This window comes from Pseudochaenichthys georgianus, chromosome 3 (genome assembly GCF_902827115.2).
Source record: "Pseudochaenichthys georgianus chromosome 3, fPseGeo1.2, whole genome shotgun sequence".
Taxonomy (NCBI): Eukaryota; Metazoa; Chordata; class Actinopteri; order Perciformes; family Channichthyidae; genus Pseudochaenichthys; species Pseudochaenichthys georgianus.
In genome coordinates this window covers 25699782-25722218 of record NC_047505.1, presented here as the reverse complement: position 1 = coordinate 25722218, position 22437 = coordinate 25699782, and the positions used below count along the sequence as shown (strand labels likewise).

Sequence of the window (22437 nt, the reverse complement as noted above, 5' to 3'; positions counted from 1 at the left end):
TACACTGTAAAGTATACTTATTTCATTTAGATTAAGAATGAAAAATGGAGGCTCCTTACCTGTACAGAGTCTGCCGTCTTGAGTGAGCTCATAGCCGTCGTTGCACACACAGAGGAACGAGCCCAAGGAGTTCAGACACTGCCCGTTTCTACAAATGCCCCTCTGCGTGGAACACTCATCCACATCTGATCAACACACAAACATCACAATTAGTCATTTGCTTTATCCTCTTTTCCTAACTCACTTCCAAATGTGCCGCAAGTACCTATGCAGTCCCCGTTGTGTGAGTTCTGGAAGCCGGGGTAGCACAGGCAGTTGTAGGAGCCCACCGTGTTCTTGCAGGTCCCGTTGCCACAGGGCTGCCTCTCACATTCGTCCACGTCTGAAACCAGAGGGCGTCGTCACAGTTTTACCTGGAACAGCACTCACATTACATGTCCAACACAAGGGAGATCATAGCTTACCAATACACATGGACTGGTCCTGTGTTGTTTTGAAGCCGTTGGGGCAGTGGCAGCGGTAACTCCCCAGCATGTCAATGCAACTACCAGGATTGCATATACCAGGGTTCTCATTGCATTCATTACGGTCTGAAAAAAGAAGAAAAACAAGTATCACACAGTGTGAAATTCAAAGCCAAACCACAACCATCACAGCCAAGTGTTAATCTTTAGAGTCCTTATAAAGTAGCAACATGTATAATCAAATGACTAAAGGGGAGACACAACAGGTGAATTTGTCTAGGTTGATATATATATATATATAATACGGTTTTCTGTATTGACAGTTTTCTGAAATGTTATGTTCAAATATGGAATTAAGGCATTATCTTGTGCTACCCTTTGGTGAAATCAGGAGAAATCTGCAGAGGCAAATAGATATTGTTAAAAAAAGAACGTTGGATGTTTTCTAGCTTTTCACTGTTCACACTGTGATAACTTAAAAGGCAGTTTACATAATGTGTTGAAAGACATGGAATAATTCACTGAAAGTTTTTTCATTTAAGAGTCTGGCTACAGACAGATAACATTTGAGGAGATCCAAACAAACCCTAACATCATACTATATACATTACTTAAATCCTGTGGGTAATTTGTTATGATAACATTACAGAGATAAGATTTTTAGATAAATATACTGTAGGTCATGAAACTTAACTCTGTTGCATTATCCAAGAGCAACATCATAATTTGTAATGGTTTTAAACAGTCATTAACTCATTTTTAATACCAATACCATTTCAAAGTATGCCTTGCAGCATGCTTAATTATTTATTTGTTAATTGTGTTATTTCCTTTTTTTCAAACGTCTGTATTATAAATCACTGCCTTTAATAGATTGTGGTCGTCATTGTTTCCAGCCACAGCTTCAGTTTGCCCTCACTGGGGTCCGACCGGGTTTGTTGTTAGGACTTCAGGAAGAAAAACAGGATGTGGATTTAACATTTGCTTATCGGGGAGGATACTCTCCAGTCTGAGAGTGACATGTTTCAGATATACAACAGCACATGTTCAACAGCTCAACACATGCTTCACATTCTCACTTCCCTAATAACAAGCCCACCATGAAGAGTTCCTCCTCAGCCCGACTGTCACTGCCTCTGGTGCTTTATCTTTGGCTGGCAATAATGTGCAGTTTACTGTGTGCTCTTCTTTAATTATGCTCTGTAAGGTGTCCTTGAGAGTTTTGAAAGGCGCCCATAAATAAAATGCATTATTATTATTATTAGTTTAAAGACTTTCGTGTGACTGACTTTGATACAATAGCTTGAGAAGGCAAAAGAGAGTGTAAGGCCACAGGAGGATCCAGAGAAGTCAGACTCATCCTCATGGAAGACAGAAGTGTTTTGGCTGCCTGCTCCATGTTTCCACCTATTCTGTTTAATCTCTACTGAGGCCTTCAGGAGTTTGGCTGCGGGTTGCATGAACAGTGACAACAATGCATTTCACCAGTAATTTACTGTATAATCTGATGACATCTTTCACCTTTATTTGGTTGATCACCACCACAGTCTTACCTTGACATTGCCCAGTGGAGGTGAAGCGATATCCGGGTTTACACTCGCAGCGGAAACTTCCGGGGAGGTTCAGGCAGGCCGCGTTCTGCTGGCACACCGGCCCGTTCTGACACTCATCGATATCTAACCACAACAGCAGGAGAGAGCAGGGTTCAAAAACGGGTATAGATTCATGTTACTATATGCATACATTTACTCAAGATGCTCACAAATTCAAGAATTTGTATTTTACTGGAGTATTTCAACTTCATGTAACTTTTCTACTGAACTGCAGCTCAGAATTTTAAATCTTACTTTTTAATTCCACCACATGTATCTGACTAGATACCAAACAGATTCAATTGTTTTATCCCCTTGCTGTCAAGTGAAAACCATGTATCTCCAGATGATTTTGAATGTTTGTGATGAACAGGAGGATGAAGTGTTTCTTTATGTGCTGAGAAAATCCTTTATTCTTCACTTTATAAGCTAGGTAAACAATTTTAAATGCCTCTTGGATCCGCTGGGAAATGCATCAGCACAAAGCTAAAAGCAGGGCTGTTTTCCTGCTGAAGAGTGTTTTTTTTTAGAAATATATGGTTTTCACAGGACAGCAACGCTACACACATTTAATGATCTTAGATCTTAGATTAAACTACATAAAAGCATAAAAAGAAGGTAAAATGAGCACAACCTTAGTCATCAACCACATTAAAAAGCAATCTACACATTAATGCAGCATATATAAAAGCAAAACAATGACAAGATACAGTTCACTGCATACGGCTTTATATAAGTACTTACTTACTATACTGTATGTAGATTATGCTGATAATACTTTCATATGGTACTAAACAATGCAAAGTTCCACTGTGGTATTAGTAGTTTTTCTAAGGTTAAGGATCTGAGAACTTTGTCATCACTGTAATTATAAAGACACTGTCTTTTATTAAAAACCTGAGATGAATTCACTAGATTTTACATTTGTCATCACTTTCAGTCTAACCTAAATGTAAAGAAGGCCTTACCTTCACAAATCAACAGCTTGTCGTTGTAGATGAAGCCGATGGGGCACTCACACCTGAAGCTGCCGATCATGTTGATGCACACACCGTTCTCACACACTCCTGGGATCTCCCTGCACTCATCAATATCTAGCAAATGAGGGAGAAACAAGGGACGAGGTGAGGACAAAACAAACCTTCCTTTTCATCGCAATGCCTTTGATGGGCAGATCTTACCAATGACCCGTCCAGTGGTGATGTCGATGTAATATCCTGGTCTCTCACTGCCGCACAGGTTCGCAAACGCGTCTGATTGGACATAAGACATTAGGTTATTAACGCTCACTTTAAGTATCTTATCAGGGCTCCTACAGCCACATTTTCTAAATGATTTGTATACTATTCAGAATAAAATTCAAGAGTTTTTGATCCAATGAAAAAGTAAGATAATCTACTGAAAGCAAAAATAATGTGTTTCACTTTCCAGACCTTTGTAACATTAAGGGGGAGAGGCATTCGGTAAATTATTAAAAAAAATAGATACGATTTATTTTTTGTGGCATTTATAAGACACATTTAATAGTCATTTAGGAGCCAAAACTTCCTTTATTATTGGTATTATTATTATTTCTTTACATAACTTGTATTTGTATTTGTTGAGCACTTCCGGCAATTATCACATGGGTGTGGTTTGTGTGTTGTTTAGGTCACCTGTTGCAGGCCGGGGTTGGTGAGGGTGCGCTGATACCTTTTCTGTTGACCGTTTGGTCCTAAGTTATTGTTGTTTTTATTTTGTTTATTAAACATCGTCAACATTTCGACTTAAGTATGGGCTTTCTTCTTGAAAACGTATCATAGCCTAAAGCCAAGTTTAGCCTCTTGGCAACTGAATTTAATTGGATTGGAGTCAAGTAATTAAGGCCTTATTTTTAGAACAACAAATTAAATACATTTTAAGTTTTCACACGGGAACCCTGCTTAAACCTTCTGCACATACGTGTTTGAGACCTCACCGGTACTGGGCACGGGACACTGTTCACAGGGTTTATTCCATGCGCGGCCAATGTTGTAGGAGCAGCAGCACATCTTTTTAGTCATGTTATAGGTCAGCTCTCCATCACAAGTTTCATTGTAAGAGTAAAAGTTCCTGTAGCAGTAGCTCTTCCTCATGTCTGTGTGTCAATAAGAAAGAAAAAGTCACTGCATGATTGCATGTCCCCACCATTTAGCTGATTGATAACATCATGATAGTGCATGTGCAGACCTACCCATGCAGTTGTTCCCTCCATTGACCTGCATGTAGTCCACAGGGCAGATACAGGTGTAGTTCCCGATGGTGTTGTAGCACAGGCCTGGGCCGCAGATGCCTGGTCGTTCACACTCATCAACATCTGTACACAGAGAAAAAGAGAAAGAAGCAGAAATGAGTTAATTGTTTTGAGGAAAACATAGTCTGATGAAAATGTGTTTATTTGAGGTGCCTATGTCACTTATTAAAAACATATGACTTAACTCCTTTGTAATTGTTGATTTGTTTAACCGTCACTTACTCTGCTTTTACTGCTGCCCATGTCTATGTTCTTCTTAACGTGTGTCTGTGTTTCCCTTATAACGTAATGGATTTACCTTACGTAATATTTATTGTTTTGAACTTGTTCCTTGATTTTAGGCTGCCAACGTCACACCTGGCTCAGGCCGACAGATGTAAACAAGCCTCCTGCCTAAATGTGGCATATATACAATCATGTTAAATGAATAAATAAAATAAATACACTTGATAGATGACATGTAATCTAAATTAAGGTGGAAAGGTACAAAAAGGAGTATTCCAAGATACTGATTTAATACATGGATGATCTACTTATCTGCAAAAATATTCTGATCATATTTTTTGTGTTTTTATTGTTTGTACAAAAACCCAATATAATCATCATCTTTTGTAAAAATACTGTACATCCAACATCGCAGCCACTACAGCTAAAAACAAAATACTAAATATACTTTCTCTATCCTAAATGTATTCTCCAATAACATTTCTGCCAGACAGAAAACACATTTCTTCTTCCTCCCTGGCCAGCTAGCAGCTGAAGACATGGTGGATGTGCAGTCTGGGACTTTATAGCGCAGACGCCCGCTTTTGTTCTCATGGCCAACAAACACACACTAATTAAAATGCCGCCAGCCACATGTCATTGTCTAACCCTTAGCCCCCTCCTCTCCTCTCTTTGTTCCTGTTTCCCTTTTCTAAACACCCTTCTCATTCATCTCTTTTCTCCCCCTATCTTCTATTGCTTCATCTCTCCCTCCCTCTGTCATCTCTGGCCTGTCTTCGGGGGACTCAGTGTTCTCCCCTGAGGAGAAGGCTGACCACATCAGAGCCTCGCTCCTCTGGACATAGTTAGGCGTTCAGCTGCCTCATCATCCACACTGAGCTTTAGTAGCAGACGGGGAACTAGAGCAGAGACATACTGAGCCAAAATGAGCTGCTGTGTCGTATGCAGGACAAGAGGGTCCAACGCTTCCTTGTCTTTCTGCTCTCAGTGCTTTTTCCTACCTCTCCATGTGTCCTCGCTGAACGAAGGCCTTGACGGCTGAACTCAATTTCCTTCCAACTGAAACCTCCCAAGGCAAGAGCTAGAGAGGAATAGGTCACCTGTGTGTTCATGTGTTGGTGGGGTTGCAGTGAAAAACACACAGGTGTCTTACCTTCACAGACTCTGGTGTCAGCGTTGAGACTGTATCCTCTCTGACACTCGCACTGGAAGCTGCCAAAGGTGTTGATGCACTTTCCTCCCTGGCACAAGCCTGGCAGCTCCTGGCACTCATTGATGTCTGCCAGAGGAGAAAAAGGTAAAAGTCAGTGGGCATTGTGGGTGGGAGGTGTGTGTTATCAGTGTGAGTGTCTGTAGGTGTGCACAATGCCTCCTTTCTGATCTCCTATAGCATAGGGTTCACTGCACCATAAAGGACAGGAGAAAATGCACAACTCCTCACAACAGTAGCATTTAAGTTGACTAGAAAACGTCCTTCTTGGGAGGTTTGATTCTGTTTCTGCTACTTCTGAATTGTGGAGCATTACGTTATCAGTGTGCTCATTTTCTATTTGTGAAAACAAGTTGCTTAAACTTCCAAGTTTAGAGGGTTAGGGTAAGTTGGCATGTGGAGTCAGATTGTCTTTTCACTGTTGTTTTCCTTCTTTCTAATTTAACACAAATCCTGGACTTCATCACGTTTCCAAGGAAAAGTGATGAAGAAAAGACATGAGAAGTCATTCCTTTGACTAATCAACTGCAGCCACGATAGCATGTGTGCTGTCTGACCTTCCAGGATGACAGTGATGGGGTTTGGTCTGAAGCCTTCTCCTCCAGGACACAGCGTCTTGTACTCAGCTGTAACACAGCAACACAACACATTAACAAGCAACAATGACACAACAGACAACCCACAGTCAAGGTGGTTTCATTTCAGGATTTGACAGTAACGTTTTGCTGATGGTGAGATGTTGAGTTAAGTCTCTCTCTGTTGTGCTTCTTCTGATCAGTGATCTCAGATCACAGTGGACCTGACATGACTGCAGCTTCTTAGAATTACAAAGCACAAAGAGAAAGTTGTGTGCTTGTCATAGAAGCAAGCGTTTCCTCAAGCTGCAAGGGATGAGTCATTCCTTGTAATGTTTTAAAACATCTGTTGGTAATTTCTAGTAAGTTGTACAAAGCTGTCTCATCTTTACCAGTAACAACAATTAGAGTAAACACACACTCTTTGCATGTTAGGAGCAGGCAGCATGTATCCAAATGTCCGCAGCTAACTCGAACCATGGTACAAAACAACTTGTAGATGGGTTTGACAGGATTGTTAAATCCAGTAAACCCTGAAATGACTTTTCCCGATACTGACATTTAAAATTCATTTAGCGTTTACATCCCTCCTCACTTTGTAGTCAAAAGTCTACTCTCATCTCTACATATCAAGTGATGGAGGACAACGTTGGGAGAATAAACATTTAAAGACAAATTAGCAACATAGAGTAAAACATGTTGGTCTCAAGGGAAAAAAAACACAATCGAACAACAACAATTTGGTCATTCAATAGAACCATTACATTTGTTTAATTATAAGTCAGTGTATTAAGAGTTCCGTGGTTGAGTTGGATTGGTTGAAATATAATCACGTCTATATTGCACAAGTTATCAAACAATAAAAGAGATAGTCCAAAGATACTGTAGTTTTGAGAGTCATTAACGAATACATGCCGTAAGAGAGACCTTTTTTTAAGTTATCAATGTAGTCTGAAATTACAATAAACATTATATTAGGGTGTTTAGGCTCATTTGTAAAGTGTCAAATAAGATAATCATGTTCCCACAGTCAGGGAGGGATCAGTATCTATATATCTTTGCAGTGGCACCTCTGTATATCTTGGCTTGAACTGAAACATAAAAATGAACATACATAAAGCAGGCACAGTCTAAATAATGATGGGTTGACTCACTTGAGTTCAGAGCGGGGCAGGATTCACACGGGTTCCCCCAGCCCTGACCCAGAGAGCAACAGCAGGACGCTTTGGAATTACCAACTCCAATCTCATTGGAGCAGTCCAAGCTCTCTGAAGCATCTCCACGAGAACGCACATCCAGGTAGCAGCTTCCAGAACGAGTGTCTGTGACACACACACACACACACACACACACACACACACACACACACACACACACACACACACACACACACACACACACACACACAGACACACACAGGTGTTCAGGAATAGACATTGTGTACTGCCCTACTTTAGAATTAGTTGAATGATACGTTGAAATCCAACACCGACAATGTGTGTAGAGAGAACTTGTTGAGTCTCACCTACACAGCCCACCCGGGTGGGGTTGAGCTCAAAGTCTGCAGGACAGTTACAGTGGTAACTTCCAGGGATGTTGACACAGACTCCATTAATGCAGATGGTCGGGTCTGCACATTCATTGATGTCTGAGATAGAAAGACAAAGAAACAGTTTCAACAATTATATCTGAAAGTCTTCAATCGCTGTCAGTAACACGAAGAGGAGCAGGAGTCTGTATACCATGGGAGATGAGAGCTGTTCACTTGTGTTGCTCCACTTCTTTTACAACCATTCAAATCTCCATAGCTTGTTGGGGCATAAACTGAGCTTCATTGTGCAGGCGGTGGGAGTGGTGTCTTACCTGTGCAGTTGCCTCCACTCCTGTCCAGTTCATAGCCAAGACTACAATCACATCTGAACAGTCCTGGAATATTCTGGCAGCGTCCATTGACACAGATGTCAGCAAAGGTACATTCATCTATGTCTGTAAAAAAAAACAGAGAAAGAAAAAGTGATAAGAGAGGGAGAGAGGGAGAGAGAGAGAGAGAGAGAGAGGCCCAGCTGTGAGGGATTAGAGGATCATGGGATCATGGTGGAAAATTGGCAGCCAGCAATAGGAAGTGAAGGCCGCTCACCTCTGCTAAAGAATGACAAATCTGGGGCAAGAAAAATGCCCAGACATATCCAGACAGACGCACACATACACTATCAGAGCAGCAGCCAAGGTTATGAAATTCTGCTCTTCCACATCATTAGACTCTGCATAAGTCATTACTGTCCGGACCTGCCTGAGTTGAGGCAGGGAGGACAGGACAGGTTATTTCAGGATGTTTGACACATCAGCACAAGGAGGTCAGTCTGCTCGTTCAATTGAATCCAGCAATGTCTTATCAGTGGAAGCATGACTCACACTCGCTACTTGGCATGAAAGACTCTACAGAAGCTCAGCTCAGGATTTTGGAAAAGATCCCTCCTCAGCTATTTTGGTGAACATGTAATCACCTCGATATTTTATTCTATTCAGTTATAATATCCCTGAAAAGATGTACCTAAATAGGCAAACCTGGATCTAATGTAAGCAAATTATCAAGGTCATGAACCAAGAGAAATGCCTGTGGTGTTACCTTGGTTGGTTATTGGCCAATGGTTACACAAGCCAAAACATCGTTATGACATCATAAAGTGTCAAAAATCTGATCAGCTCATTTTCAGACAGGTTTTTATATAAATGGATCAGGACAAAAAGTGAGCAAATCTTTTTTCCTGAAACTTCCAGAATCTCTTTACACAGAGGGGACAAATGTTTATGTATAAAAGACATGAAAAAGTGGATTTTGAATAATGGATGACCTGTTAAGCCCCACGGACCCGCCGAAGGGGCCGAAACCACAACATCTGCAAGCAACAGTGTCTGAGGGCTTCTTAAGATTTAATAAACTATGAATGTTTCATATCCATGTAACGGGAAGAAACTCAGCTAACTGATGATATGAAAAGTTTTTAGCAAAAAAAAACACAAGACTAACGCTGAGCCTCTGAATTAGCCCTGAGCAAAAAATGCTAACGCCGTTAGCACAGAGCTCACGGTATAAACACCCTTATTACTTATCGTAACTGCACATCCAACCCATCGATTAGCAACATGAGATTACACAGATTCTATAGGTATCAGTATCATTACTCCACGATAAAAACGCTGCTGAAGGTTAATCCATAGGTTAATCCAATGTGTCTGTGTCACTTTGAAATGTTTTCTGATAATCCATCAGCAATAAAGCTAGCTTTCAGTTTTCAGATTTCAGTGCGTAAAATAGGTTTCACTTTGGGCAAACTGCCTGCGCATAGCCCCCACTTCTCAATGGTAACGTGTGTGTGTGTGTGTGTGTGTGTGTGTGTGTGTGTGTGTGTGTGTGTGTGTGTGTGTGTGTGTGTGTGTGTGTGTGTGTGTGTGTGTGTGTGTGTGTGTGTGTGTGTGTGTGTGTGTGTGTGTGTGTGTGTGTGTGTGTGTGTGTGTGTGTGTGTGTGTGTGTGGAACTTCTCCTTCGATTTTATTGGCTCTAACGATTCAAAATAGATGTCAATCATCACAATCGACCAATGGGTTCCAGAGAAACGGCAAATACGCTCAGATCAGCCCAGATGACCCCAGAGGTGGGTTTTTTTGTGCTAAATCTCTCTAAAAATGTCAAATGTCACTTGTTTTGCATCAATCTTGATACAGGGTACTTATTATATGTTGTACTTTGGATTCCTAAAGCTTTTAGTCTACTAACCCATCATTCAAGGGTGGTTTTCACTATAAGTAATGTTTTTAGTTTGGGCAGACACTATAATTTACATTTTTTTACTATGTTCAATCTGAATTTTCTTTACATTTTTTGCTAATGTAGGCACTGAAGAAAGCCACATTTGAAAAGGGAAGAAGGCAAATATTGTAAATCCATTGTTGTTGTCAGTCTTTTAGAAATGTTCTCACAACTAAAGCCATTTAAGTCTTGGGTTTATTGTGTGCTTCCCATTTCCAAAATACTATCTCATGAGTCCCATAGAAGGCATCGGTTTGTTTCCCAGACAGAAAAACAGGCAGTCATTCGCCAGAGTAACACCAGACCAGATTAAATCATAATTTAGGATGTAAGCGATGTCTGGAACTCAGATAGTCTAGCAGTGTCGATTTGTCTTACCCTCGCAGGACTTCTGGTCAGGAGTGGGTATGAAGCCCATGTCACATTCACAGCGATATCCTCCGGGGAGGTTCAGACAGTGGCCGCTCTCACACAGGTTGCCGTTCTCTGCACACTCATCACTGTCTGTAGTGGTGATCAAACACACAGGCCGTAAACACACAATGCACATCTTTTAAAAAACAAAAAATGTGGTTTTGAGTGTGACCTGAGCAGTAGAATCCATCTCCAGAGAATCCCTCCTTGCATGCACAGCGATATGAGCCCATGGTGTTGAGACATTCAGCGTTGTTGTTGCACATGTGTGTTCCGTTGGAGCACTCGTCTAGGTCTGAAACACAACAACGTCCCATCACATGATCAACATAGATACAACTCAAATTGTTGAGGAAAGGATAAGCATTGGGATATTTTCTTACTGTTTACAAAACCCATTCAATGACCAAAAACAAATGCATCTATAGAACATTATTACTTCTCAACCATTTTGTGGAACTCATAAATTAATTGCTAATTAATTGCCACTGACGACATACATCTTAGAAAATAGCTCAGAAATAAAGATTTGTCGGCTTGATATTTCATAAAACAGCTGGGCACTGTAGTTTTTAACAAACCCTGACAGGGGTAAATAGCGCATTTGTAGGGGGAACAACAAATACACATGTATATTCAAATGTAGCACACTTTATAATTAGACTTTGGCTACTTATGAATATGATCACTTGATGGTTTTAGTTATGTCAGACCAATTTTAAGCAAATCTTAAACAATCTTTTTCCCCCTTTTGTTTGTTTGTTTGTTGAATGAGACTTATTTACAAACACGTTTTTCCTCACCTTGATATACTAAAGATTATAAAGAAGACTTGCATCTTGGAAGCTGTGGAATTCTCTACACAATAGTTCAAAAGGGTTGTTGAGTTGTCATCTATTATGCATCATGAGGGAAACCACTACATATAAAAAAAACGATTTCAATGTACCCATTGAGTGTCGGCCATACCTGTACATTTGACGCCATCACCAATCCATCCTGGAGCACAGTGGCATTTGAAGCCGCCAGCTGTGTTGGTGCAGGTAGCTTGTCTGTCACAGTTATGGGCTCCGATCTCACACTCATTGACGTCTGAGGGGAAACAAAGGAGAAGCCATGTAAAGAGAAATTCTTGTAGACACTGCTCTGATGGTCTGATGATTTGGGTCTGCATTCTCATTCCAGTGGGGTTCTTGGCATTGTGGAGCGAGTTGATGCTTGGTTTGAATCACATAGAGACAGCAGCAGGAGATGACAGGACTAAGTCTTTCTGGGTCACTGTATTCATGTATTTCAGAGCAGAAGGCACTGGGCACATTCTCATGATCTTTGATACTAATAGCCTTCCTGCAGAGGGTTAATGAGCACACCCAGTCCCTGGATTTTCATTGTGCAAGTGTGTCCAGAGAGAAAGGCCAGGAGGGAGAACAATATACCAACACCAAGGTCTTGTTCTGTCAAAACTATCATTTCTGAGGTTTTTGTAGGCAACATTTTCCATTTTTGCACACAGACACCACACCTCTCACATGAGGCTTTTTTAACAGCCCTCTTTAAATGCTCATGTTTGGTTTGCTCACCATCCCAAGTTTGGACATATAATCTTACCCAAATATAATTTCCATAACAATTCGATGAAGTAATGTGCCAACTTTACAAGATAAAGTCATTATAATTACATCAAAACTCAACGCAATCGGGATACTTAGTCGATAATGTGTTTATAAAAATACCTCCCCAAATGTGATAACCCATTGTATGTGGATTTGGATTCTAATAAATGAACAACAATTAATGAGAACAATTAAATTGGCTACTATTAAATTCTGTCCTGCCAAAAAAGCCGTTGACATCCTGTGTAGAGTATAAGCAATAAGCATCTCCATGAAGCAGCTGGGACTGATAAGATGCTGTGAATGAGGCTCATGTTCCTCAGGCAGTTCTGACACAATTGGCTACATGGCCCAATGGAAAAAGCCTGTATGTTGCTACAACAATGAGAACTGCTCATAAGAGCCAAAACAACCCTGAGAAACACCGACACAAACAATACCTGGCCCTGAGCCTGACTGAGTGTTACAGCTTTGATATAGTGATGTTATGTACAAAAATGTAAAAACAAATCTTTTCAAACAAATCTTGTTAGTGTCTGTACCAGGTGAACCTGTTTGAGGGGTCATGCATTCTCAATGTTTCCCACTTGCTATAATGCCTGCTATTAGTGAAGTCGCTCATGTCTGAAGTTGTACATTATGACCAGTACTGCATTTAAGATATGTTTTATGGAGGCAGAGCTAGCAGGTGTCATATCGAGTGTCACAGAGAAAACTGACGTGATATTATCAAAAATATGATGTTTTTTATAGTTTTCCATGTATCAACTCAAAATAACACATAGGCTACTGTGAAAGAGTGGGTCTGCATATCACTACTGTGTGTGAATGCATGCATGTGTGTGTGTGTGTTCCTGTACATCAAGGGAATTTATGCTATGAACTCGATCAAGATGTGAGGACTTATCAGCCAGTGAGATACACTCCTCTGAGTGTGTCTGTCTTTGTGAGGGTAGTAATTCAAAACACTGTCAATTAGAGATTAATGCTGCTGGTTTACAGTCTTCCTGAGGAGAGGGTACGGTATATTTACTCTACAGATGATGACAGGCCTTAATGTAAGGGTTTGGAGCAAACAAATCTCCCTGAATTACAGATGGAATTAAACACCATTTCCTTCAAGCCTTTGATGACAGAGAGCACCAAACACACACACACACACACACACACACACACACACACACACACACACACACACACACACACACACACACACACACACACACACACGTTCTCTTGTGGAAATGTAAAATGCACAGAGGTTGTTGCATGCGAGAAGCATGACATCTGTTACAGCTGGTGTCAAAGAGGAGGCTTGATTTAACTAGGACTAATGTTTGAAAGATGAAGAGCAACACATTAAAAAGGGATAAAAAGGGATAGCAGAGAATTACACATCTGCCTACCTGGCTGTCCAACTGTCTCCTAGTTTGCATACCTGCCTGATTGCCTGTCTGTTTGCATCTTTGTCTGCCTGCCCGTCTCGCTAGTAGCAATGGGATAGGCAGGTTTTATATCAGATCATGTGTGGTCATGTTTCGTTCAAATGTAAAGCACATTGAGTTTCTTTGCAAGGATATGTCATATGCCTGCTAGGATTGGTGCCTTCTTGACAACCTTGCCCCCCAAGACATAGCTACAAACCTAAATATCTGCCGATCCAAGTAATATTAAGCATCTTGAATATCAACCGTTTTCTGAATAGACACTTTTCATCTTCTCCTTTTGTCTTTTTATAAATAAGTATCATCTGAGATTGTGTCACTTTTGAATACATCTGTAGCCACAACACAATTAAGAGATAATTGTACAACTTATAAGCAGTGTAACTATATTACGAGTAGAGAAGGATCATTTACTTAGCAAGCTAACTCAGAAATGTCATTTAAACAACAATATAGATGGCTAACATTAGCCACCACAAGCTACTGATCATACCAGACTAATTAAGACTGTAGAATAAAAACCCCCGACTGTGTTGAGTTTAATAAAGTTTATTTTATTGCCTTTTTTTTTTGCATAGCCTTCCTTTAGTTGATAACATTTTTGTACAGTTTTGTCATTCAGCAGGACGATGATAAAGTCAACATGCTTAAAGCCTTAACCCTGATCCTCTCCAGCCCTGTAAACTCCCCCAGAACATCTCCACCCAGTGCTAACATTTCAGTACACACGCAAGGCACTAAAGTGCTCAAATGTACAAACAAATACCCACACCCTGCCCACTCAGTGTTTTGGATTCAAAAAGGGAAACCATTCTTGTGGGAGACTCATCATCAGCTGGATCAGGACTGGCTTAAAAGTCACACAGGAAGATACATGCCAGACTCGCCCCATAGGGCATACTGACAATGTCAACCAATTCATTTAGCATTTTTGTTAGAATATACCAGAGGGGGATTCTCTCCAAAAAGTGTAGCATGTTTGTTTCCTTGTCTAAAACAAGACATCCTGCCTGCCTGTGAGGAATTAGTGTCTTGATTCTTTGGTATTTTGGGGCTGAAATTCCAAACCTGTGAATCAGAAGTAGCTGCAGCACCAGCTTTCTCAAAACAAGGAAAACCCTGTATGGTGATTTTAATGGGATTAGAATGAGCAAGAGTGTGTGCGAGTGAGGGAGTGAGTTTGAATCATACTTCAGACAGATCTGTTTATTTGCGTCTGAAGGAAGACGTGCTTCTGCTGACTCATTTCCATCACGGAGACGAGGCCAGATACGGTCACTGACCAAGCTCTCCAAACTTTTAACTGAGCATGTAAATCAGACTTAACTCTGACTGAACGAGGAGTAAGTCCAAACTAGCAAAGACTCTACCAGCCGTAAGGACTTTGTATTTATGTGTTCTGGAGTCCTTTCCAGGGATTACGTGCTGCAAAACTCTTCCAACAATCACGTAATGTTTAACTGAACTTAATGAAGGGGCAACTTAAGAATAAACAAAGATGCAATGTGGTGCATGCTTCTGACACAAGATAGTGATCTCACTGCTCCCGCGCCTGAAGCTGATGCATGTGAGTGTGCGTGAACATTGTCGTCAAGTCACACAGGAGCTCTCGAATGAAGATGATTAATTTAAGAGCTGTGGGTAGCCAGACAATCACCTTACATCCTCTAATTTCTCACCCTTCTATTTGGCTTGCTTTCACGTCACACACACACGGGTAGGAATACTTAAATGTGCGTTTGTTTCGCTAACCTGTGCAGCCTGTGGTTCCCTTGCGGACCGAGTATCCCGGGTCACAGTGGCAGATGAAGGATCCCTTCGCGTTCTCACAGTTCCCACTTAGGCAGATGTCTGGATTCAGCTCACACTCATCCACATCTAGACAGGGGAGGGAACATAAGAGTGGTTCAGAGACAGAGCAAGAATTTTAAATTGCTGAATATAAAAACAAAAAGAGAAAAGTTCATGGCAATGAATTATCTTTTGTTGGTTCGGGCCTGCCAAACAGGTTTTGGTTAAGCTGTGATGTATGCACATGAGTCACAAAAGAATTACATCATGACATATATTAAGGCTTTAAAATGCATTTACTTTCAATAAATAAACCAATAAGAGAGGATGTGTTTGTGCAGACCCGTTTAGAAGTCCTTACATCATAGATGGCAGGTTTTTGTTTTCTCACTCAGTGGAACCAGATGCCTAAATGTCACAAATTCCTCCCTACTAACACAATGTTCACTGTCTTGTGAATCAACAACAACAACATATCACTTTTCTCTCTCACACACACATACTCATATATCTGAGTCATTAAGTCTTGTTCTCATGACTCATGTCTTGGGGTAACCTTTCGAATGAGTTTTTTTAGTATATCTCAGAAAACCCTCTGGATCTTATAAGGGCTGAGCTGCAGACAGGAATACTGCTGCAGTCTTTTGAACAAAAATGTGCATCCATTACCCAGGCAGGTCTTCATATCCTCAGATGACATGAACCCGTCATAGCACAGACACTGGTACGTCCCTGGGGTGTTGGTACACTGGCCTCCATCACAGATGTCTGGGCTCTCCTCACACTCATCAATATCTGGAGGTTGAAAAGGGAGAGGCAAAAAAAAGTAAAGAGAAATGAGAGCAGACAAAGTGCAGAGGACAAAAGAAAAAAGCTCTTAGTAGTATTTATCCAGGATTGAAAGTTGATGTATTATTTACCATACAATTATTTCAAAAAGAACACATTACGATTATATAAAACAATGCTAGGACTTTATTTAGGAAATTATTGTGCCAGAGTAACAAAGATACAATAAACACAGCAGCATAATAATAAAACTGTACACTAACAGTGCAGTCAAAAAAAGCGAATTAAATAGCTACAAGAAACATAACGGTAAAAAAATTCATATAAAAAACTGTAAATAACTGTACGAGCAGTATTGAATAGTGCAAAAAAGTAGATACGTAATTGCACGTTATTATTGAACATTATTGTTAATATTGCACATGTTATATAGCAGCGAGTGTTTAGCAGAATACCGAACAATACAATATAAGAATGTTTACTTTGTCACTCATAAATGAGTCGGGTGAATTCAGGACACAGCTTGAGAGATAAAGTGAGTAAAGTATTTGTAGGCTCTTCTTTTGCACAAACTACACTGAAAATACCCTTGTGGTGCTTTGATCTATATCTGAATTTACCTCTGGTAATTAAAGGTAAATACATACAGGAAAGCCTAATGTAAAGATAAAACTTGACTACGCTACAAGGAAGAAATACCATGAATTGATTAATAAGCACTATCTACCATTATTTGACAGCATTTTGGACCTAACAACACATCAATCATCATATTTAACCTAACCTTTGTTCTCTGCCTTCCAACGTTTGCTTTCTTTGAACATGTGCCAGTCAAATCACAGCAGTGATTATCTCTCTTTGTTCCTGCTCTTAAATCAGGGCTCTCTGAACCCAGCCTTTGGAGATCTTCTCTTCTACCACATGTGCAATCTTTGGAAAAATGTTCTGACTAGTCAAACCTATCATTGTAAGGCAGTTTTCTTTAGTAAAATGTGGAACTAAATGTCAAAGTCAACAAAGTTTAAGTGTGACAGACGGATATGAAGCTACTCACCAATGCAGCTTCTCAGATCGGGCATCAGGGCGTATCCACTGTGGCAGCTGCACTCATAGTTCCCCTCTGAGTTGGTGCAGAATGTCTCACAGCCACCATTCTCAATTGTACACTCGTCGATGTCTGAGAGGCAGAAAAACACAGGCTGTAACATACCGCTAACATTTATTCTTCAGATAACCACAATGACAACAGAAGGAAATAATCAGCGAAATGTTCGATACCCACCAACACACTCCACTCTGTTCTCTGTGGATTTGTATCCAGTGTCACAGGTGCACTGGTAGCGGCCGATCATATTGACACATTGTCCGTTCCTGCACAGCCTGTCACTCAAGTCACATTCATTGATATCTGTGAAAAAACAATGCAATTTTCTTACATATCGTTTAAAATCAATAAGGATAACCGACATTTAAAGCTGAGGGCACCAGTATGATGTTTGTAGCTGGAGTAAATTAGGTAAATCGCATACTCCTAAATCTCAATCCAGTGCCATTTAAAGCGCCATTGAGCCAGGCACCTATCCATTGCTGTCAGCAATTATTTTCATAATTGAATTTGTTCAGAGGATTCAGTGTTTTATGGTGATAAATAGGACATTTCCAACAAGAAATCTGACATAATTAAGCACACTATGCCCCACCCTATTATCATCATTTGAGCACTTGTTACTTCATCAGAGATAATGAAGACCATTGTCTCAGATGGGAGAAGGGCAGTTTTCAGTAATGCTTTCATTGTTTTTATTACTTTGGGAGGTAATAAAGAAAATAAATGAGTGTGAAGGGCAGTGGTTAAGTATTAAGTCATGGACTGAAAGCTTCACACGCTGCATTAGGTCATGAGAATGACACAGTGAATAATGCATGATCAGCTCAACTCTACTAAACATGGGGGCTGTGAAACTATAGAAGGCATGGGAAGAGTCTTGTTCTTGTAGGAAGAAAGTTCTGTAAACACACTTGAAGTCCAATAGGTGCTTAATTGACCAAACTGAACTGAAACTGGAGGAGCCTGCTTGTTATTCTTCACATTCAGTGCTGAGTCATTGTAATGTAACTTTATAGAAAGTGCAAAAAGCTGCCTATGTTAACACAACAAGATGGCTGAATCTTTGTCAATTATCCAATGAGAGTGAGAAAGAAGGATAATGCATCCAATCTAAACACAACAAATAAATCAGAATAAAGCACAATGTTACATTATTGTAGATTTTACTGGTACCAAAATATAATTAAGGAAATAAGATGACTATTTAAGATATTTATAGAAACATTTGGAAAAAGTTTGGAGAGTTTGCTCGGATCTCCTCTCTGATGACATCATCACTCACCTAGACAGGCTGACCCGTCGGGGGCGATCTCGTGTCCATCGGGGCACAAACACTGGAAGCTGCCCTCCGTGTTCAGACACTCACCACCGCGGCACAGCAGAGGGTTCCTCTCACACTCATCGATGTCTGTGGAAGAACAGCATAAAAAGATTGGAAGAGTTGCTATTTTTTGTTTTAAAAAAAACTAGATATATTTTCCAAAATAGTGAGACTCCAATTTAGGAGAGACTGTGAATACACATAGAAGGTATTTTATTGCTGTTTTCTAAAATTGCACAGTGAAAGAATACGAGCAGCAGCTTCAAAGCTGGAAGTGATGTTAAGAACTGCCACTTACAAACAAAAAGCGTTGCGAACCCACTGACTGCAGCTCTGCAGTTTTTGCCACAGCCTATAAGTAATTTATCAGCCAATTTTCGTCTAATTGCAGCTTTAGGCCAACAAAAGCATTGAGACTCTCCATTTTGTGTGTAGTATTTTTCCCAAGAATTAATCAAATGGTCTCAAAAGAAGAACAGAAATAGAGCATTAAGTATTTTCACAGATGGCAGAAAATTACGACTTAGAGTTACGGCCCAGGAGGGAGTGTGAGGACAGGGCTGGGTTGTGATTAGAGCGGCGTTAGTGTGGAGGCTCTATAATTGAAGAACTTTAAAGTTTGGCAAACCTCTGGTCTGAGATGCTGCCACTGAGTGTGTGAAAGAATTGTTGACCAAGTTTCTCAATCACGTTCTCAAAGACTAAATTATTTCATTTTAAAGAGAGCTGTCTCCGGATGTAACTGTACCAAATAATCTAATGCTGAAGGTTCAATGCATGTGATTTAAGTGTGTTGTTGTGTGAGGATTTGACACTCACCCATGCAGTTTTTCATCATCATAAAGCCACTTTCGTATCCTTCGAAACACTCGCATTCAAAATCTCCGGCTGTGTTTACACAACTGCCCTGCCCACACAAGTCCACAGAGATGCGGCACTCGTCGATGTCTAAAGGAAAGGAAGGATCAAAAAACATCTGTTTAAAACAGCACAAACATTCACGCATGCAGTGGGCCCCTGTATTTTTTTAAACAGAAGGATACAATTAAAGAAACCTTATCTGTTGCCGTGAAACATGAGATTTCACTCTCAGTAACAAATTAATTTAACACAGAAGAGAGGGACCGATAAGATCCCTAGCAAAATCATTGAGGCTAAAATACATATTATAATGTAAGGCAGACAAAGCATTCAATATTTGGACATCATTTACGACATGAAAGAAAGGCTAAGGACATTAAAGGGGAAGATGATTTAGACAGACTTAGCTCTTCAAGCAGATTCTTCTAGTACTAAAACCATGATCCCCCAATGTAATCCACATTTTTGAAACACTCATTCATATGGGGTTAAAAGGTCCCAGATATAATTTACTTACTAAGAGCCTATAAATTATTTAAGAATAAAGCCAATGAACTGGCGTTTAAATCTAACATGATGTGTTCACATTTAAGCAGAGCACATATGCAGCTAACCAGACTACAGGGACCCGCTCCAACAAGTCAAAGGAAGCCAGGCTGAAAGAGCTCAAAGTAGGCCATGGCTTAACACCACTTCACTGTAATTAGTGTTAGCAGAGGGATTCAGAAAGAGTGACTGGTGAAGAATCAAGCATACAGTGGAGCTGAGATATAAAGCAAATATTCTAGGCCAAAAAATCAGGAACATGTATGTCAGCTCTTAAAATATTATCAAGACTGTAGGTGAAGAGCTAATTCATTCGGAGATGTTTTAGGTATTTTAAGATGTTTTAGGAAGATAAATCAATAATTTTTCAAACTATCAATAGGATGTTTAGTTTCTAAAATGTCAGAAAATAGTACAGTAGGCCCGTCACAATTTTCAAGAACCACAGCAGGTAAAATAGTCCTAAATTCCATTTACAATGGTATTGAACAGAGTTGTTTTAGATGCTGGAGCCAGCAGTTTTTTACCTTTTCATTCGGATCAACTATCAAACTGTTGTTGTTGACTGTATAGGTATTCAGCTGATTGCTATAGTACAACTTACCAGTGCAGTTCCTCTCATCAGAGTCCAGAGCATAGCCGTTATCACAGCGACAACGGAAACTGCCGATGGTGTTTCTACACCTTCCATTTGAGCACAGCGTGTTTATCATTCTGCATTCATTTAAATCTAAAGTATAGAGCAGAGAGATGAAGGCAAGTTATAGAGTATTCATGAGACACAACACAGGCAGTTGTGCAGTGTGTGGAGGGTACAGTACCTTTGAGGAAGGGTCTGCCGTTGATGAAGTCGCCCCTGTGCGAGAAGCCTGGTCCACGAGGACAGAGCTGGTTGTACTCTGGAGTCCCCTTCTCGGGACACTCGTCACACTCAGGGCCCCAGGCTACACCCACGGAGCAGCAGCAGGCGTCTACTCGCTGCTTACCAGAGATGGGAGCTGCACAGCGCTCGTCCTCATGGGTGAGATAACAGTGCTCCATACGCAGGTCTGGAATCATGTTCGATGCATTTCATATAACAATAGTGGTATTCATTAAACATCTAACACGTGATGAAATAAATTATTTGTTTAAAACAATGAATCAAATATCACGGATGCTGATGATGATGACCTAAACTTTTATTTTCATGAACAATGTACGCTAGAAACGTTTTTAAGGTTCTTCTTGCCCCTTTTGAACATGACGGAAACTATTAAACTTGTTTTTTTTATACCGTGAACGTTTTTAATTTTTAATTTTGCTTCTCTTTGTTATAACCATTATTATAATTATTATTGTTTGTTTTGTTTCTAACATGTTCAATGCATTGACTAATCCAAATCAAATAAAACACATGACATAAACAGTACAATTATTTCAATACCACTACATGAAGACAAGGTCTGCACAGAATCTGAAAAATCCTGACTTTCCAATATTGTTTTTTCTTTCACAATATATTACTCAACAAACCAAGTGCAACCAAGATCTCCTAAATCTGAGTAAATGTTCTAGCAAACAGACGCCCTTGTCATGGAAAATGAGAGTATTACACGTTTTTTGTTTGCATAAAGTACAAAGAATTTGTAGCATGGCAATTTTAATTTTCCTTGCCTGACATTGAACGTCCTGCAATGTGTCTACTGCTCATATGACATATCACGGCTATGCTGAAATACACACACACACAACCTACCAATGCATGTCCTGCCGCTGATATCCACAGTCATTCCTGGAGGGCACTGGCAGAAGAAGGAGCCCGGTGTATTGATGCACTTTCCATTGATACACACTCCGGGAAACACTCGACACTCATCCACATCTGACAGTGAAAACAGAGCCACGTCAACAACAGGTTCACTGTTTCTCATTACTCAAGTGAATAGCTGGGTCTACGTAGCAATCAAAGCAGATATTACCTTCACAGATATTTCCTTTGACCCTAGCAAGGCCTTTACCACAGAATGGATCTGAAAAAGAAGGACACACAACACATTGTCAGTCAATGCGGTATGTGCGGTACACTCAAATATGTAAAATGGTGCAAAAAGGTCACCTCACCTCTTTCACATTTGGCACACGGGCTGTTCCAGGCTTCTCCCAGTGTGGCGCAGCAGTGGGACTTTAGTGTGGCCCCGTTGATGTTGACCTCACAGCGATTATTGACTATCTTCAGCCAGCAGGTGCTCTTAGTAGTCTCTGTTTATATGAAACAAATCTTTCTAGTTACTCACATTGTGTATGCAGTTGATCACTGAGCAAAAAAATAAATACTTCATTTTAACACCAAATCAAACTATTTGTATTTGTTGACTTTGAATGAACCAAACTGGGGGTTTCATTCGCAATTTTTTTTTTATG

At 40.2% G+C, this 22437-nt stretch overlaps 1 protein-coding gene across 1 annotated transcript in view; it reads right to left on the bottom strand.

Moving 5' to 3' along the window:
• The window catches only part of fbn1 (fibrillin 1), a 63175-nt gene that overhangs the window by 20337 nt on the left and 20401 nt on the right, over positions 1–22437 (bottom strand). The window contains exons 22-48 of the mRNA XM_034107753.1: positions 22138–22275; positions 21996–22046; positions 21773–21898; positions 20856–21083; positions 20639–20764; positions 19447–19575; positions 18589–18714; positions 17481–17606; positions 17253–17375; positions 16079–16204; positions 15371–15496; positions 11530–11652; positions 10733–10855; positions 10525–10650; positions 8202–8324; positions 7864–7986; positions 7493–7660; positions 6321–6389; positions 5707–5832; positions 4269–4391; positions 4014–4172; positions 3238–3309; positions 3025–3150; positions 2018–2140; positions 465–590; positions 266–382; positions 60–185 (exon numbers count right to left, since the gene is read on the bottom strand). Coding sequence (XP_033963644.1) covers positions 60–185; positions 266–382; positions 465–590; positions 2018–2140; positions 3025–3150; positions 3238–3309; positions 4014–4172; positions 4269–4391; positions 5707–5832; positions 6321–6389; positions 7493–7660; positions 7864–7986; positions 8202–8324; positions 10525–10650; positions 10733–10855; positions 11530–11652; positions 15371–15496; positions 16079–16204; positions 17253–17375; positions 17481–17606; positions 18589–18714; positions 19447–19575; positions 20639–20764; positions 20856–21083; positions 21773–21898; positions 21996–22046; positions 22138–22275 — 3378 coding nt within the window. The remainder of the gene's footprint in view (positions 1–59; positions 186–265; positions 383–464; positions 591–2017; positions 2141–3024; positions 3151–3237; positions 3310–4013; positions 4173–4268; positions 4392–5706; positions 5833–6320; positions 6390–7492; positions 7661–7863; positions 7987–8201; positions 8325–10524; positions 10651–10732; positions 10856–11529; positions 11653–15370; positions 15497–16078; positions 16205–17252; positions 17376–17480; positions 17607–18588; positions 18715–19446; positions 19576–20638; positions 20765–20855; positions 21084–21772; positions 21899–21995; positions 22047–22137; positions 22276–22437) is intronic.